The sequence below is a fragment of the Penicillium taxi genome (assembly GCF_028828555.1).
Source record: "Penicillium taxi strain IBT 34144 chromosome Unknown utg000004l_segment0_segment0, whole genome shotgun sequence".
In the NCBI taxonomy this organism is placed as follows: Eukaryota; Fungi; Ascomycota; class Eurotiomycetes; order Eurotiales; family Aspergillaceae; genus Penicillium; species Penicillium taxi.
Genome location: NW_026643206.1, coordinates 4794137 through 4812294, shown reverse-complemented (window position 1 = coordinate 4812294; position 18158 = coordinate 4794137). Strand labels below are relative to the sequence as shown.

Here is an 18158-nt window from a genome sequence, read left to right as displayed (position 1 = left end):
TTCGAAAATACTGATTGACCTCCACAGCGGCGAAAACGACCAGCAGTATATAGTACTGCAATAGGGATGGTAACGGATTGACGGATTTTTTGGAATTTGGAATTTCATTATTCCAACGTACGATAGTTATGAAGGGGAGCAAATAACCAACTGAACTAAAAGACTACGACGTATGTAATCACCTTCACTCTCGCTTTAGCTCACTTTCTCATATTTATTAACTGCTCAAGTTCGAGGTCGGCACGGATACATATCCGTAAGATTTTGGATTATTCGTATCCGTAAAACCGTGCCGACCTCTAGCTCAAGTACTCTAGGTGCTACTATATAAGGAGGCTTCTCCCTCGTGAGATTATTCTCTTCTATAGTAATCTTCGATTACCTCTTCCACCCTGCAAATGACGTCACGTGAATCAGTCCCCTTGTCAAATGGGTGGTGGTTTAGGCTCGATTGGGCCTAGTTAGCCTTATTTGGCCCGGTTTGTAGGGTTTGCATTACCCACTTTGTATTACTATTTTAGGCGAACTTCATCTCTAGTTTAGTAATTCAGTTTTCATTCATTTGTGGCATTTGAATGATTGGTCAGTCCGAACCAATCGACTTGACACCCCTCAACTTCATTACCTAAAGATAACCTAAAGATAACCAAAATCGAGCCGTATCTGTATTAGCTAGCGGGTCCGCAATCTGGTATAAATGCTACCTTCTCCAAAATTTGAACCTGGAAAGATTCTATAGTAGCCAGCAGATTCTAACTTCTCTGCAACATCGCATACCATGGCAGCTCAAGTAGAAAATCCCGTTCCCAGCTATATTGCAGAGAAAGGCTCTGTCCTCCATGCCAATCGTGCCTTCTACACCAGCATTGCAGAGGCAACCGCCCGTGAAAAGGTCGAGGACTTCATCATCCCAATCAGGAGCGGAAAAGCCTGGGTGGTTCCCGCCGGGCACATCTGCCGCATCAGCACGCCTGAAGGTCCTCAAGTCGGTGATTTGAACATCTGGGGTCTGCAAAACCCTAGGGAGAAGTTCTGGGCGAGCAGAACGAAGCAATTGCATGCCGCTCACGTATCTACCTTTGATAGGTTATGGAGCTGTTTACCCTTTCTAAGGCCGATGGTTACGATTATAGCTGACACTCTGGGTGGGAACAAGTATGGGACTGATGCTGTCGGGGGAAGAGTGCATGATTTGCTGGGGACGAGGTGTGATCCTTATGGTACGTTCATTTTGACAATATTTAGCGTTGTGGAGTTGATGCCAATTACCAAATAGTTAACAAGATGTTGACTGGCGACGACTTTGATTATCACTGCCATTCAAATCTTACCAGGGCGATCATGCCATTTGGACTAACCGAATATGATGTCCATGACGTGATCAATCTATTTCAGGTCACAGGGCTAAACCAGGATGACAAATACTTCATGTAAGACTCTATAGTACTGACATTCTATCTGTTTACAAAGCTGACTGTTGATAGGCGACCTTGTCCGGCAAAGGCTGGAGACTACATTGAGTTCTTCGCTGAGATTGACGTCATCATGGCTCTGTCCACATGCCCTGGAGGTGACCTCTCAGCCTGGGGCTTCGGAGGTGGTGCGGTTGACATGCTCGCCACTTGTCGTCCGCTCGGGGTGGAAGTGTGGAAGATCACAGATGAAACTTTGCTGAAGGATTGGGAACCTTCTAAGTCGCCGGCATATAAGGGGCTCCATGGGATTAACTTGCCCACATTTTAGAAGCCGATATGGAAGCTCGAACAACTGCCTGAAAATAAGCTGAAATTCAGAAGTTACTGTGGTACGGAGCAAGGGACCATTGAGAGTTTCAAGACGTGAAGATTTATATAACTCTTGGGATTGACCTCGGGAGCCAAATTTAGAGTCTGGTTGAGATTAAAAACAACTGATCTCATACCCGGTTCCATCCCTGGACTCTTATAACATGGTTGCTTTTTTGCTATTGGTATAATCAACATATTACATAGATAACATCAAGATACTACTAGTAAACAAGTAAACCTCGTTGAGTGTCATCAAATACCCGTGGACATGAAAATAAGGCATTGCACACTTCGTCAAAAAGGTCAATCTACAGATTCTAGCGATTATGTTTTCGACTTTTATTGTTCTTGCTCCAACTTTAGCATGAGATAATTGCTAAAATACTCAAAATATTCAAAATATTCAGACCAAGATTGAAATTTCATCCACCTAAGTATAGTCATGCAATTATTATTCACCTTGTCCAGTGTCATTGAATATGTCTTTGACACAGACTCAGTCTTGGATTTTGGATTGAAGATCGATCTTGCCTTCACTCTTAACAACTCCTACTCGATCAAGACACATACGTGCCCGGACGTATGGATCCAACTTCCAGTAGTTAGACCGCAGACGTTCAATAAGATCGTCTCTTCGGCTTTCAACGGACTTAGTTAGTGACTCATCTTTAGAGTCGGTGACTTTGATCCAATCAATAGTCGCAGCAAGAAACTCTTCACTGATTTGGCGTCTTTCCTCGCAGAGAGCGTCTCGGGTCGTGGTATCCTCCATCTTTGCGTTCTCATTCTCTTCGGGCTCGATGTATTTGTACGTCCATTCGTCAGTACCGCCGATCTCTTTAGGAAAATTATCGCGGTCGATATATTTGGCTATATCGTCTGCCGAATTGGTGAATTGGACTTTGGCCGCAATTTCAGGATCCATCCAGCCTCGTATCAGTCTCCAGATGCCTGTATTAGATTCGTCAGAAGATACAAATAGAAAACTTCTAAGACCAGACCAACCAGAGAATGCCCACGGAGAATTGTGGATGATCATAGTGCCCAGACACTCTGGGTAGTTTGCCTCGAAACACTTTAGAACGAAGTTGACAGGCGGGTATTCCTACAGTAGCCAAGTCTTAGTAGTCGTACCTATGGAATCTTCGTTCTTTGCATACCATATTGGACAAAGAGAAACCAGTCATGTCGAAGATAGCGGCCTATGAAAGGGTTAGCAAACTCACTTTTGCAATAGTACGCGATCCTTACGGCTGTCTCCAATGGAGGAGAAAGATTGAGTCGCACAGACTCAATTAGATGAACAATGAAACGCTCAAGAGTCTCTTCACTCTGTGCGCCAGGCTTATGCAGCCGAACCCGAACAACGACAATTGGACGACCCGCCTTGTCAGTTCCGTGGACGTAACCCTTTCCTAGGCGCAATTGCGCCAAAAAGTCTTCTCCAGCCTTCTTCTCGCTAGGATCTGATTTATTTTGCGCTTGCTTCCATGCGTGCAGCTCACCCTTAACCAGTATGTCATCATCAACGTGCATCTCCTTTGCTCTCCAGACGATGGCTTCCATCATCATGAGGAAGGCATTGCTGATGTTCCATTTACGGGCGCGAAGGAAGCGCAGTAGTGTAGCATCTGGATGATCTTGCTTGAGAGTTTCGAAAATTGCACTGCCCAATTCGCTGGGGGAAATTGCTGAAAATGACTTTTGGAGTCTCTTTGTCTCTTGCGCACCGATTCCGGCTTGTTTCAGATCATCAAGGACTTGTTGCGAGCAAGGACTGAGTGCGGGTTTGCTGGAAACCTTGTTTTGTGCGGGTTCAGATGTCTTCTCGTCGACATCTCCGCTTGACGACTTATCGGCATCAGTCGCCTTGAGTACGATTGTCCACAGTTTCCGTAGCTTGGCTTGTTGTTCGGGATTCAGGTTCCCCAAAAAGCCAGGACGAGGTCCTTCTGTGGCCATTATGCGGGTACTTCGATGTTGGTGTGGGTTGATTGAAGATGAAAAGGGCGGTCAGAAATTGGCGATATAGCCCCGCTATAATGACGCTGATACCGATCGTTACCGCCTACAACATACCGTTGTGGCGTATGTGGGCCCTGGCGTCCTTAGGCGATCGTCCCCACCGGTTCCCCAGATCTCAAGATCTCACAGGCGTCAAGACTTTACTCTGGTGTTAGCATTGAATATGTCAACCTTCTAATTTTAGAACTTAGGCTATAAGTAGTTGTTGCTGTTATCACCATTTTATCATGATAGCAATCTTGGGGAAATTGTCATTTTGAATTCCATTCTGCTTCACAGAAACCACAAGTGCGATCAATTATATACAAAGCGTCCTCATACACCCGGTTATGCAGCCTCAACCACGCCCATGAACTGCGGTCTTTGACACGACCAAGGTCCTAGGTAATCGGGAATGGATGTATCTGTGGATTCAATTAAACTCAAAGTAAAGAAGCAACAATCCCGCAGACGCCACCGATCAAAGGGAGACAGCTCCTGGCCCGATTAAGCGAAGTCCACTTCTCCATCAACTCCAGGACACTAGAATCAGCCAATGGAGCAACTGGGAGGCCCAAAAGAGCGTTATTTGTGCTGGCCATCATCACGAGAGTAAATGGTACAATTCCAACAACAAAGCAAGCCGCTACACTGTAGAGAGCGCTGCGACTAACTCGTGCGTTCTTGAAGAAATGTGTCCCTGCGCGCACGGACCAGGCCATATACAAAAATGAGGCTGCTACAGTGACTGCAATAGGTGGAGCTCTAGCCTTTCCCGTTGCATAAAGGCAGCTCCATTGCTGAGCAAGCGTTGTGACGGTAATGATCTGTTCTCCTTGTGCTTGGAGCAGAGCAGGCATAGTTATTGTACTGACCGATGCAATTGTTCCTGAGGAAATGATTAGTTTCAAGTTTCTGGACCGGCTTAGGCATCAAGAAAGGCCATTGGAGAAATCATATCCAAAGTATGCTCCAATTCAAATTCCAAGTTCACGACATACCTGATAGCCATAGGGCACCACCTACTCCTATGGACTGCGCCAGCTGAAGACCTAGTGGGAAAGGGGCCATGATTTGAAGTTTGAGTTGATTTAGTAAATTCAGTTGTGCCCAGATGATGAATTAAGGCCTCAATTGACTGGGAAGAAACTTGCTACGGAGAAGCTGAAGAGTTGAAATTTTTTAATTTTCGAAGTTCCATTTTTATACACAAAAAGCAAGTATGGGTATGGGCCAATCTTCATTTCTGATATACGGAGTGTCAGTCGGCTTTAACGGCTTTTGTTGTTTTCCGAAAACTAGCATATTCCCGGATAACCAGCCACTAAGATTATACTCTGTACTACGACCATAATTTGGAGTGGGCCCATGTCTACAATTACCTAGAGTTAAAAAATTGTCTGCAGATTTTATTCAGCAAAATGACTGCATTCCATTGCGTTGTTGATTATTCTTGGTTTAAATAGAAAGTCCTAGAACTCGAAACTGAAATTGGGGTCACTCACCTGATATGTTTCTTCTGGCTTCTTACCAGAAACCCTTCTTGTGCATTGCTGACATTCACAGTCATCCTGAGGAGCATTCAAACGCAGCCAAATAGCAATGATATCGCGTTGAGCTGTTGTGGCAGCTTCAGCCTTGGAAACATCAAACGACTTTAGTTTTTGTGTGGTATAATAAGCCTCAAACTCATACCCATGCGCACTGGCATCAGAATAATCATATCCACGAATGGACAGTCTTCCTATCTGGATAATTAGCATGTTTAAAACCAGTGCAGCATGAGGGGCGAGATGTAACGAGCCGTCGAGGATACTGCATGCAGTTGATACCTCTTTTTTGATGAGATCTAATCTCTTACCTAGACAGGGTGGTAGATTTGTATCTGTACAAAGTGCTTGACGACGTAGCTCATCCATATCACCCGTGCCCTCGGTGAGACGGTTTGCTAGATGCTTGAAAAGACCAGGACTTTCTGCGAGTTGCTTGGAGATATCATCGATGAAGTTGATGAGTTCCTTTCTGCTCTGTTGGAAGGATTGTTCAAGGTACTCGATGCTCACCGCTGAAGGAGACGGGGGGTCAGACTCGGAAATGTGGGTGACTGGGATACCCGGAGAGGATGTCTTGGGAGAACTGATCTTGGGAGAAGACCCCCTGGTTGGAGACTTATTTTGAGAAGACATGGTAGTAGTTGTTATCGGGTTATTAATTTAAATTCGGTTCAGATGTAATTGAGATTTTGTTTGTAGCTTTGATATCTTCTCTGATAGTGGAGTACCCTCGTTTTATAATCGAGAGATTAGGTCGACATCGGAAGATTTGAATTGTAGTCTCGGGTCTTGAACAAAGCCCTATTGTGATTTCTACACAATAATGAAAGCAACAATGATCTTTGTTAAAAGGATGTGTGGCTTTAAAACAAAGCTATTGTCTGACTTCTGGCAAGAAGCTTAGAAATGCGGCGGGAAGAATACGCTTCAACAAAGAATTATAATTACGATGGTCAAGAATAATAGATTGTCATTGAAAGGCGTATCATGTCTTCCATATTATTTCCATGTTATGCTATCTCCATGATTATAAACAATTACAGTTATGGTGGGCCGGGAAGACAGAATTTCTATCTTTTTGAGATACAAATGAGCATATATGACTTGGCCAAAAAGAAGAGCGAGCCAATAAAGCGGAACAGATATAGTCCAATAGTCGCCCAAACAACGGCCAGAACATAATTCAACGTCCGTTTGGTAGGACCGGCCTGTCAAGAATTTCCGTCAGTGTTGTAATAACATAACTTCAGCAGATGAAATAGACTTACATCAAGGCACATCTGTTTGATGCCGTGGCTTTGGATCAAAAGCACCATGAGCAAATTACTGAAAATAAAAGCTCCAACAAGCCATGTCCGGAAAGCCTTGAACGAGTCATCAATACTAGGTTCATCTTCATCCGGTGGAGCTACGAATGGGGCTAGTGCTCGCTTGACCGTAGTCTCAAAGAGAGTATCGATATCAATTTGCGGTTTCTCCTCCTCTTCAACGAACGTTGATTTGGCATCCTTCTTGGTTTGCGCCTCGGGCAGTGACTTGCTCGTGTTGGCCACTTTCACTCCCAAGATAACGTCGTGCCAGTTGGAGAAGGAATATACCATTAATATGTTGGATGTGCACGTCATTCCGGTATAAGCGGCCCAGAAGGATGTGACAATGTGCCATGGATCCAGATATAAGAGACTTGCGACAAAGTGGGTTCCATATGTGCAAATTATAGTGAGCAAAATCATGTCGGAGCCTAGTGTATTCCAGGGCTTTGATATTATGGCGTCCTCATCCATAGCCCAGTCGATGGTACTGCTTGTTGTGTTTGTGCCGACCATGTAGAATGCCAGGACCGAAACATACAACTGGATGAATCCAAATATCATGAAAGAAAAGGTGTAGGCTAGACGGGATCTATAAAAAATGGATTAGTGGTGATTTGATAAGAACATACTTGTATACTAACCCTTGTGGCCGGTTCCCTAAGGACAGAATGAATTGAACCCCCACACAGATAACATAGCCATATTTGAAGAAGTTATGCACGATTGGAGTAGCTATATTTCCAAATGGCCATCCTCTATTTTTATTGGCGGGTGAAGCATCGCCTACTAGGTCAAGAATGACCCAATTGACTATCCAGAACGAAGCTGCTGCTTGTTAGTGATGGGCAAAATCTAGAAAAGGGATAACCATACCGAGAGAGAACCAATTTAGTACAAAACGAGCAACATTGTACACCATTTGAATATGGAGTAGCAACAAGGTGAAAATGTTGTGACGACTTTTGTAGATCCGAGCAAAATGAATAATCGCATAAAGATTAGCAGCAAAAGAGCCATTCAGCCATCGGCGTTGAAAGTTAATGAACTCTGCATAATCATCTGCGACTTCAGTTTCAGCTATTGAGGCTTTGACAAAGGTCAATTGCCACTTAAACCCGGCCTTGGCGATCAATTCAAAAGACAGAATCCGATCACCTGCCAAGAACATGTTTTTCTTGAAAATATTCATCCCTTCGATACCTTTTTTGCCGAGCTGCTTCGCTAGAGTCGGATCACCGTGTAGATATTGCTCCAGAGGTCGGCCCATGATGGCTCGATATCGGTAGGCGGAAAAAGCACTCGCGCTCACGTGTCCAAATACACTCTCTAAAGGCTTGTCGAGAATGTTGGACTCCATGTACTGGAAGTCTTGGGCAGCAACAAAGGGGTTGATTATGTTGCGCTTATGGCGGAGGGCGCGAACTTCGCCGCAAGCTCCACCAAGGTTCTCGTTGTTGTAAAAGGACTGCCATAGCGCAAGAAAAGATCTCCTGCTAGGCTTGGTACCGGCGTCAAGAAGAATGACTACCTCCGGATTGATTAAGCGACCGATTGCGTTGAAGATCCAGCGGTGCGAGTTGATCTTGTTGCTGCTTTTTTGTTTCAAGCAGAGGATCATCTGAACTGGTGGGAGATTAGCAGAGTCGTCACCGTTGGGTCGTACTAGTTGCTGATTTGGAGTGACCGAAAGCTGTGTTGTGTACTCAAACTACATCTAATGTTAGTTTTTTGCTCTTCCAAGATTTGAAGTTGATTCAATCTATGTGCATGTCTTACTATATGAGCTTCAACATCCTTGCCATCGATGGATCGCTTCATGATGCCCTCTTGGTAGATGCCAATGGTCGCCAATACATCGAGAACATTCTTGTCGCAAGGGTCGAATCCATCGAAAACCAAAGAGACCACAATCTTCTGCCATGTCGGTCCACCTTTATCCCAGAATTCTGTCTTCTTGATTTTGGTGATATCGCGAATATTCTGCATAACCGCATGCAAAGTTCGCGCTGTGAGAACCTTGTTTTCACTATGATAGGTTATGGCGATCAACAATTCTGTGTGTCGGTTATACATAGATGGTCGAAGGTTATATCCGTTTCGCATAACGAATTCGTCGGGATCGCATGTTGCCGCGGTGTCTAGTCAATCAGCCTCGGTTGGCAACCTTTAAACGCGACGGGGAAACACACAGCGAAGGTGAGAGAATTCTTCAGAAAACTCCTTAGAGTCGCGATACTCTGATTGTATCGCATTTTGAATTGCGCTGGGGACCGGGTAGTCTGCACTGAGCACATTATCTTGGCCCAATTTAATTTTTCGTGTCGGATAGCGGCGGACTCCTAGGCCCATTGAGCGTCGTTGAGGTACTGCATCGCCCATAGGCATAGATGAGAATCTTCGACTGTTTCGTTTGGTAGATCGGCGCACCCCCTGGAGCTCTTCGATTTGGCTCATCTAGACAATATTAATTAATATGCCTTGTAAACTGTACAAAAAATTCATCAGGTGTATTTGTGAGCGTACCTCGGAATAGACATTATCTTGATTGATGCTCTCTCGCAAATGTTGTCCGTGAAGTGAGGTTGTAGAACCATAGGGAGATGCCGTATAGGGCTTTGTGATGGGCATGGTGTATAGTTCCGCCCAAAGTCAAGTACGGAGCAAAGTTAGTCAACTGTTCCAAGTTGAAAGGTTGAATGGAAACTCTGGGAACCTGAAACAGCGGATTATTAATTAAGCGAAAATTCCGGGGGGAATGGTAAACTGGCAAAGATGAAGCTTAACTAGAGGGCGGAAAAAAAGTGAATTTTGAAGTTGCCGGACGATCGTTGCCATAAGAACAACTACAACAAAGCTCATGATCCATCAGACGACAATTTTCTGATACATTTAAGTAATTATGTCTTTCAGTCTTACCTAAATGGATTATTATTTTGTTCTTTTTTTGGAGGTAGTCTTTGATTGGAGGCTCATTGCGGGCCGTAAAAGGCAAAAGACGTACGTAATGGCCTCGTGGAACCTCGTGGTGGTTGAATCGGGATTTGGGTCCATATTGCATGATCTGGGATCTACAGTGTAGATAATCACGTAAGGTGTAAATAGTCAACCGTGGAACTCCATATTAGTCTAGCTACAGCTGAATGGAGATCTTCGTCCAAAGCCTGCATTTATTTAGCTTAAAATAAACCTCGCAGGATCTCATCGATTAGCGTCTCTGGGGCGTACCTGGGTGATGTGGGGGCTCATCTGCGGGTACGAGGAATCTTGAGGATTTGTTTTCAATTGATATGGACGAATCAAATGTATCTACTATATTTGGCCTTCCTGGTTAAATCTGTACCTAATAACCGTTAGCAGATCCTTAGCTTTGTTTAGTGTAAATGAAGTGTTGTTATTACTCCGCACTTATTGTAATTTCAGATCCTTGAAACAATACTAACCACAGTATAGGTTTATACTGGGAGTTAGATTTCCACGCAAAAGAAACCCATTCATCACTCGATTTTATAACTTCTTTCAAAAAACCATTTCCAGGATCTCCAATACTTGACCCTTTTCTTTGAGCGGAACTGGGTTGGTCTTACACCACCGGTCATCAAGGCTATGCTCTGCAAGGCCATCGAGTCTGTCGCGGCTCACTCACACATCCCTCAACGACCGTGGCATACCAAGCTCACGAATAATAGCATCCAGAACGTCTCCAAGGTCAGCTTTGGCAATGTCCACCGAACGCTCCTTCAAAACACCTAATACAGCCGGCTCATGAATAAGGAGTTTACGCACGTGCTCTTGACGGCCGCGGTTTGCATCGTACGCAGCGTTAAACTTACACACGGCTGGGAGGAGAATACAGCTAGTCTCACCGTGGCCGACACCCAGCGGCCCAAGCTGTCAAAAATGTAAGATTACTGTATCCAGAAAAAAGACAATTAAAGCGTTCCACATACTTGATGTCCAATACCATGGCTAGCTCCTAGCTCCACCGAACCACTTGTACAAGCTGCCATGGCATCAACAGACCCAAGCTGGCACAATAGGTAGGCATCATGATCTTTTTGGGTTTTCTTACACTGAAGCAAGCCTGGTACCAGTAGTAGCAGGGCACGCTCTGCCAATTTGTCCGATGCTGGCGATACACCAACCACTGCACACAGCGTTTCGACGCAATGGTCGACTGCACGCATACCTGTACTCAACCAGATAGAGTCGGGCGTTTTTGTGACAAGATCAGGATCAAGGATGACAAGCTGAGGGCCACGACACGGTGCTTGAAAGCTATACTTGCGGCGAGAGCGGTCATCAGTACCACCTGCAAAATCAGAGTACTCGCCAGCAGAAAGTGACGTAGGAATTGATATAATTTGGACAGACGGGCCAAGTATTTCCGACCGTCTGTTTGGACCTTGAGCAAGACTTTTGAGATCATCGGCGGTCCGTACATCATTAGCAAGAGCCTATGGAATTTATTAACGTAGCTATACATATGCGGTTAAATTAAGTGCGCACCAATGCGGTTATTTTCGCTCCATCAGTCAAGCTCCCCGCACCAAGAGTTAGGAGCAGATCAGCCTTCACATTTCTGGCATCCTTGACGATTTCCAACACCTCCGACCAAAGAGTGTGAGTCTGCATGCCGATCCGACGCCCTGCAACATTCTCAGGGCCCAGAGCGGCAATCAACCGATCTAGTGCATCGGTGTTTCGCGACAAAGAGCCTGAACAGATCACATAAACCCGCGAGGCACGGAAGGTCTCGGTGATGTGGTGAACCGCGGCAGCCGGGAATTCAATGCCGTATGATAGTAGAGGACGTTCGCGACCAGGGAATGCTGGGCGGACTGTTTCTGATTTTTTAGACATAGTCTTTGAATCTTCTCAGTTTTGGTATCAATGACTAGTTATCAAGTTCTCTAATAGTGTCAAAGAAGGATATCTTCTCGCTCTTCATTAGCATATGTGGGGTAATGTGAGTTTCCATCTCTCGGAGAGAAAACCTAGATTGGGTTCCTGACTAAGCTTAATGTAGAACATTCTTCTCCACTTCTCACTCTGTCAAATCAACTCTACTTGTTTCAGTAAACAACTATCTAGTATCATCCGTGGATCCGGATTCATTCAATTTGAAGATTTTTTTAACACAGTCACTGCTGACACAGGGATGGCATTCGGATCCATCAAAGCCGGATGATATATCGACCGGCACAGATATCAGATTCCTGTGGCCTTGATCCTTACCTGAATACCGCGCTTCTGTCTAGACGTAGATCTTCAAGCTATATCTTAGTCATCTATCTGATAGTGAGAACTGATTTTGTTCCACTCCTCGCCTGATGATTCCTAATACGTAAATGCCTGAGCCCACATCCTGATATGAACTTGGTCTAACTTTCCATTCACATCGTCCCGATAATCTTCAAAAACTTTTGGTGCATATTTTCAAGATTGATCAACAGGATAGGTCAAGGCCCAGAAAGCCTTTCAAGGCTATTAGCTTTCTTGAAAAATAGTTACTAATAGCTAACTAAGCATAAAGCTTCTATTTTCTTATTTAGCATCATATAATAAATCCTTCCTTTTAACAAATTTCGAAGTATTGTTTTGGCTTGAAAGAAGGACATTTTACGGGCTAGACGTTTACTTGTAGTTCTTTTTAAACAACTATCTACTTACGCTAACTAATAGTGGCTTAAAATACCGAGATAATAATTCATTTCAGTATCAGTCATACTAAATGATTTCAGGGTCTTCCTGGGGTCCTGAGTTGGGGGCCAAGGGGCTCCTCTGCATATGTATTTTAGCGCCCCAGTCCTTCTTTGAGCATTTATAGCTTGAGCGAAGCGATAAGCTATTTACTCCAACAGTAGCCTCGTCATGTGACCCCTTGGTAGCCTTTTTTTCCCTAATTGTGGATCCCAATACCTAGGTATCCAGCATTTATCCAATAGGAGTCGAATATTTCAGTTGCTCCAATCATAATGTCTGATCCGATGTGGATCTATTTTTCGGTCCAATCATAATTGTTGTACTTACGTGACCCGTACTACGGATTTACGCGTATATTTGAGACTCCGGGAAATGCTCACTCTTTCTGCCGTGGTTGTTTCACCGCCGGGATTGTCCAATCAGAGTCTATATTGAATATTGTATCCACTTTCATAGATTTAACCCGATTGTTGACTATACTCGCGTTTTTCATTTCATCTTTTCTATCTATCTTATATCATTAATCTTCTCTTTCTCCTACTTCCATCTTTCATCCTTTCCCTGATATTCAACCACTTCTTAATCTTTCTGGATGGATCCACTAACACAGAAGTGCACTAAGTGCAAGAAACACCTACCTCTTACTCAGTTTGTTCCAGAGAGGGGAACTAAAACCCTTTCGCAATGTGCATCATGTCGCGCTAGTAAAAAAGCTGCTGTTGCCAAGAAGAAGAGTAACGCCGCGAACACAGTTACCGACGGATTCCAAGTCTGTAATAGCTGTCACTCCTTAAAGCCTCTAGATCAGTATATCCCGGAATCAGGAAGACGCAGACTCAAGATTACAACATGTCTTACCTGCCGCCAGTATCTCAAGGCTTCAGATGTGAGAAGAGCTACAGCACTCCACGAACCTCCCCAAGTCGAACATCCTCCAGTTGAAGCTCACCCAGTTGAAGCTCCCCAAGTTGAACACTCCCTAGTTGAATTAGCTGAAGATCCACTGGCGATATTACCGTACGATCCTATTGCCGCTTTATAGAACCCAACAGACGCAGTCTCGCCAAGAGAGTGGGCAATGATCTTAGCTTTTCGAGAGGGGTTATCAGCTGAGAAGATGGATACCTATTTACACTATGATGAGACATGGTTTAGCATGAACGTGAAAGATAATATCTGTGCTCGGTGCCGTAAAGTTGACTTAGATGCTACTCAATGTCATCTCTTTAGCAAGGAGAATAATATGCACCCTGGCCAGCTACCAACCCTACCAGAGTTAACGCAAGTTGAGGAGATGTTAATTGCTCGTGTGCATGTTTTCATGGAAGTGCGACTCGTTCGGGGTCAACAGTTCAAATATCGAGGCCATATTGTCAACTTCCTACGGGATATTGGTAAAGTTTTTACTTAACTACCACTACTCCCTATTGAGCTAGATATCTTGATCCTTCGCCCTCCGAATTCAGATTCAGACCCAAACCTAGCGCGCCAATTTATACAGGATTTTCGAGTCAGACGTTTTGTTGTTCAGGATTGGCTATTCTTCTTGTAAAGAAACCACCCTGGATATCGGGGTATTCAAATATAAGAGGATCGGCTATCTCAACTGCCAATTGATGGTAATATCATGAATGAAATCCTAAGCCAGGATGGTATTATCTCTCACTCCTTTACCTCCGCCGGTTTAGCGTCAGGTCCTAGCAATATAGATGATCTAGAGGATGGGACTAAGTTCCTAGTGGTTGCAGCTATTCCAAATCTCTCTATAAGAGAAGCTGAAATAGACACTATTATTGATATGATCGCGCCAAAGAGATAACTCACTATGCCACCATTTCGTCACACACCTTTAAGTGAGTTTGACAACTCTTAGGCACTGCTCTCACTTGCATTCCCTAGTCTATACCTATATGGAGATGCGGAATTCACTACTCCAAGACAACGAACGGTCAAATATGAGGACTACATCACCTATCTCATGAAGCATTCTACTGGCCGATTTGCCCGTCATCCGAGGTTTCGATATGTCGCCTTTAACACAATAATGCGGCATAAAAGCTCTGTTCGTGCCGGATTCTTTGTTTCTTGGTCTAGACAACAGAATTTCTCACTTGAGGACTTATAAGCTATCTTCTTAGCCGAGGACGAGGAAATGCACTCAATAGTTAACTCTATCTCTCGATTTTCTAGCTTTATTCCTGGCTCTCGCCCTTTCTAGGGAGCTCGGCGTAAGGAGTTAGAAGCGATGATTCGACACCTTAGGCCATCATAGCTATTTATCACTATATCTGCTGCAGACCTTCATTGGGATGACCTGATGCAGCACTTACCAAGATACAATGAGTGGCTTCTTGCTTCTACTCAGTTACGCATGTCAATTGCTTGTGTCAACTTACGTGAAAACCCGCATATTATGGCCCAATGGCTCACGATTCGTTTTGAATGTTTTAAAAAGCATGTTATCAACCCTTATTTTAATGTTCAAGATGAATGGGATCGATATGAGTGGCAGGGTAGGGGTTCAGGCCATAGTCATAGGACGTATTGGGTGACTGGCTCTAATGGTCTTGGTGCTCCGCCTGACTCAGATAACTTGCTTTCTAAGGATAGTCGCGCCATATTTGTAAACTACTAGGGTATCCAAATATCTGCAGTGAACGATAATGTCGGCCTACCTGCTCCATATCGAGATATCTATCCTGTTATGCAGTTAGCTGGCAAGGACCAGCAAAACACCCGGTTTATGTTGGCAGCATTAGTTAGTCGTGTATAGGCTCATTGCTATAACGACTACTATCTACGCATCAATAAAATAACTGCTCAACAAGAGTGTCGATTTCGATTCCCATTTGAAGTCCGCGATATGCCTCTACTAATACGACCAGTAGGCTCGACATTCTGGCGAATGATGCCTATTCGAAACGATCCTCATCTGAACTGTTACTGTGTAGTGCTAAGTCTCGCGTGGTTGACTAATATTGATATTGCCCCTTGCACTGGCACCCGGGCTATCCTGAATTACCTAAGTAAATATATTAGGAAGGCTGAGACAAAAACCACTGCCTACCACTCTATTATGAAAGACATCGTTTCACACGTTCCAGCCGATTCTCAAAATCCACTACGCACAGCAGTAACTAAGCTTATGAACGCACTTATCAGTGAGAGGGATTGGTCCGCGCAAGAAGTCTGTCACATCCTGCTTGGGATACCGCTCCAAAACTCTAGCAGAATCACAGTTCATGTTGACTGTACACATCCAGATCACCAGGACAAGCTTATATGGTTAGTAATGAGGGCAATGAGGAAGATGCTATCACAGCAAAGTCTAAAATCAAGAGGTATCTTTCACGTCCTATCTCACTTGAGGATGTGTCTTACTTAACCTGGCTTCGAGACTACGATTGGTATAAGTATCGGTTAAGAGGGGTTCGTGGTGCAAAACCCCGTGTTTTAAACTACTACCCAGTCTACCGTGAGCAGGAGGAAGTTGCACGTGTGAAGCTTACTCTACATCATCCGTTCAGGAAGGTGAGTGATCTCCTTTAAATAGGAGCTCACCAGTTTAGTTCGTTTTCAGAGGCGTACAGCCATTGCCGGGTAGTGTATACCCATCCAGATGACAAATATGGCAAGGAGCTTGACACTTCAGAGGATGATGCTTTATTCGAAGATATTGATGATCCAATTGATAATCCATAAGGTTGGGAGATTCTTGCAGGAGATGCACCAATGCGAGATATTACACGTCGAGATGATCCAGATAGCTTAGGAAGCCGCGATATCAATCGCGGATATGACTGGAGCCCCTATATTAGGAAGTACGTTGTTGAAAACGACTATTGGAAGCAGCTTAAGGCGCAGTATCTGGTCGAGATGAGGAGTGATGTACTATCGACACCAGACGAGCTGAACACACAGCAGCGTCTTCTATATGATACAGTGACTAACCACTATATAAGCTTCCTGAATGGCTTTCAACCTTCCCAGTTGCTTATAAACCTTGACGGAAAAGCTGGCACTGGAAAGTCGTTTCTGATTATGCTCCTCTCGAAGGATCTACAAAATATGGCGCCAACTACGACTGGTGGAGATCAACTAAATCCAGTAAAGCGAGCTGCTCCGACTGGCGTGGCGGCATATGGTATTAGTGGTCAGACTCTGCATTCGATGTTCAAGCTGCCAGTTGTGCTAGCATCACAATATCAGCCACTATCACCTGGCCATTTATTATCGTTACAGTCCGATTTTCGACACACTACATATCTTATTATCGACGAAAAATCGATGATCGGTATCCCTGCCCTGTTTTGGATTGATCAAAGATGTAGAGAGATCTTCATGTGTGACAGTGATAAACCATTTAGTGGCTTAAACATCATTCTTGCTGGTGACTTTTATCAACTACCACCTATTATGTCGAAGGCACTATTTGACACACGTGAACTACCTACAATTGAGATGATAGCTGGCCGACAGGCTTACCATAGCTTCGATAAGACAATTGAATTAACCACAATCGTACGACAGCAAGGTGATGCAACCTTCATGTTCCGTCAGGCATTAGAACACTTACGACTTCATACTGTCACTAAGGATGACTGGCTATTATTATCGACTAGGGCACAGTCTGTCCTTACAGATGAAGAGATTCGACTGTTTGATACTGCAATTCGAATATATGCTACCCATGATGCTGTCGATGAGTATAATCTACGGCGTCTACGTGAGCTACGTTCACCGGTGATCAGACTAGACGCTATAAGTATAGGCCAGGGCGCTAAGACTGCTTCTAGCGATGATGCTGGGAATCTACTCGAGATACTTAGTATTTCAATTGGCGCCAGGATAATGCTAACCGAAAATCTTTGGACTGCATTTAGGTTAGTAAATGGTGCTTTTGGCACTATTACTGAGATTGTGTGGCCAGCTAGGACTACTGATCCTAGGTCAACACAGCCTTTAGCTTTGATGGTTCACTTTGACAGCTATACTAGGCCAGCATTCTTCACTGATACTGATAGGAGGAAGATTGTTCCAATTTTGCCATCCCGGCGGGAGTTTACTCTTAACTCTATAGCCTGCAGCCGTACACAATTTTCTGTAGTACTTGCATACGCGATAACTGTTCATAAAGCTCAGGGGATAACTGTGCTACGGGCAGTCTTGAACATCAAAAAGCATGACTTCTGTCCAGGTCTGGCGTATGTCGCCGTATCCCGTGTTCGTTCAATTGAAGGGATAATGTTCGATGAGTCATTTGACTTCGAACAGTTTTCGGTGCGGCACCATTTGTCACTTGAAATGCGCTTAGCTGATGCCCTTCGCCGACGAGCCCAGCATATTATTGGTAGTGTGCATACTCCTCCTGTTACCCATGCTTGGTCTACATCAGAGGGAGTCCAGCGATCTCCAGGAGCACTCATCCGGTCACTCCAGCAGCAACGTAGTCAACGCCTCCAAGATGACATGGATACAGACTCGGACTAGGGCTACAATTTGTCCGCCTCCACGGTAGTGGCCCCCGGAGGGAAAGGCGGTGGGATAATTTAGGCAGAAATAGTGAACGTTTCCCGGAGTCTCATATCTACACATCGAATCCGTAGTATATATCACGTAAAATACGTATAAAAATTTGGAATTCCCAGGTTCGGCGACCGATAAGGCGCGGAACATGGTTGTTCCGGTTATGATAAGGGTTATCCTTATGTTTAATTGGTCTAAAGAACACGGATTTGGCTAAATTCCCCGCTCAAGCTTCACCGAGGCATTTCATTTACGCCTCGTTCTAGTCATCT

General features: G+C 44.4%; 9 protein-coding genes across 9 annotated transcripts; 4 read left to right on the top strand and 5 right to left on the bottom strand.

Moving 5' to 3' along the window:
- Positions 1-778: 778 nt before the first annotated feature.
- On the top strand, positions 779-1743 carry N7495_006667 (urea carboxylase-associated family protein; the record flags this gene model as incomplete). The annotated part of the gene is made up of 3 exons (XM_057209318.1): positions 779-1220; positions 1277-1430; positions 1485-1743. 3 exons carry the CDS (start codon positions 779-781, stop codon positions 1741-1743), a joined length of 855 nt encoding a protein of 284 aa, XP_057063092.1.
- Positions 1744-2283: 540 nt separating this feature from the next.
- Positions 2284-3749, bottom strand: N7495_006666 (CRAL-TRIO domain-containing protein; the record flags this gene model as incomplete). The annotated part of the gene is made up of 4 exons (XM_057209317.1): positions 2284-2738; positions 2793-2892; positions 2948-2989; positions 3039-3749. The coding sequence occupies 4 exons, from the start codon at positions 3747-3749 to the stop codon at positions 2284-2286; spliced, it is 1308 nt and encodes a 435-aa protein (XP_057063091.1).
- A 485-nt stretch (positions 3750-4234) lies between these two features.
- Positions 4235-4862, bottom strand: N7495_006665 (anthrone oxygenase family protein; the record flags this gene model as incomplete). Its single annotated transcript, XM_057209316.1, has 2 exons — positions 4235-4680; positions 4793-4862. The coding sequence occupies 2 exons, from the start codon at positions 4860-4862 to the stop codon at positions 4235-4237; spliced, it is 516 nt and encodes a 171-aa protein (XP_057063090.1).
- A 401-nt stretch (positions 4863-5263) lies between these two features.
- N7495_006664 (uncharacterized protein) lies at positions 5264-5977 on the bottom strand (the record flags this gene model as incomplete). Its single annotated transcript, XM_057209315.1, has 1 exon — positions 5264-5977. The coding sequence occupies one exon, from the start codon at positions 5975-5977 to the stop codon at positions 5264-5266; it is 714 nt and encodes a 237-aa protein (XP_057063089.1).
- A 437-nt stretch (positions 5978-6414) lies between these two features.
- On the bottom strand, positions 6415-9285 carry N7495_006663 (CAZyme family GT2; the record flags this gene model as incomplete). Its single annotated transcript, XM_057209314.1, has 7 exons — positions 6415-6552; positions 6613-7246; positions 7299-7482; positions 7531-8365; positions 8434-8795; positions 8847-9111; positions 9181-9285. The coding sequence occupies 7 exons, from the start codon at positions 9283-9285 to the stop codon at positions 6415-6417; spliced, it is 2523 nt and encodes an 840-aa protein (XP_057063088.1).
- Positions 9286-10173: 888 nt separating this feature from the next.
- Positions 10174-11517, bottom strand: N7495_006662 (iron-containing alcohol dehydrogenase; the record flags this gene model as incomplete). Its single annotated transcript, XM_057209313.1, is given in 4 exon segments — positions 10174-10282; positions 10301-10545; positions 10605-11111; positions 11164-11517. 4 exon segments carry the CDS (start codon positions 11515-11517, stop codon positions 10174-10176), a joined length of 1215 nt encoding a protein of 404 aa, XP_057063087.1.
- Positions 11518-12952: 1435 nt separating this feature from the next.
- On the top strand, positions 12953-13771 carry N7495_006661 (uncharacterized protein; the record flags this gene model as incomplete). The annotated part of the gene is made up of 2 exons (XM_057209312.1): positions 12953-13377; positions 13429-13771. 2 exons carry the CDS (start codon positions 12953-12955, stop codon positions 13769-13771), a joined length of 768 nt encoding a protein of 255 aa, XP_057063086.1.
- A 1871-nt stretch (positions 13772-15642) lies between these two features.
- N7495_006660 (uncharacterized protein) lies at positions 15643-16062 on the top strand (the record flags this gene model as incomplete). The annotated part of the gene is made up of 2 exons (XM_057209311.1): positions 15643-15891; positions 15925-16062. 2 exons carry the CDS (start codon positions 15643-15645, stop codon positions 16060-16062), a joined length of 387 nt encoding a protein of 128 aa, XP_057063085.1.
- Positions 16063-16092: 30 nt separating this feature from the next.
- On the top strand, positions 16093-17850 carry N7495_006659 (uncharacterized protein; the record flags this gene model as incomplete). Its single annotated transcript, XM_057209310.1, has 1 exon — positions 16093-17850. One exon carries the CDS (start codon positions 16093-16095, stop codon positions 17848-17850), a length of 1758 nt encoding a protein of 585 aa, XP_057063084.1.
- Positions 17851-18158: the final 308 nt, after the last annotated feature.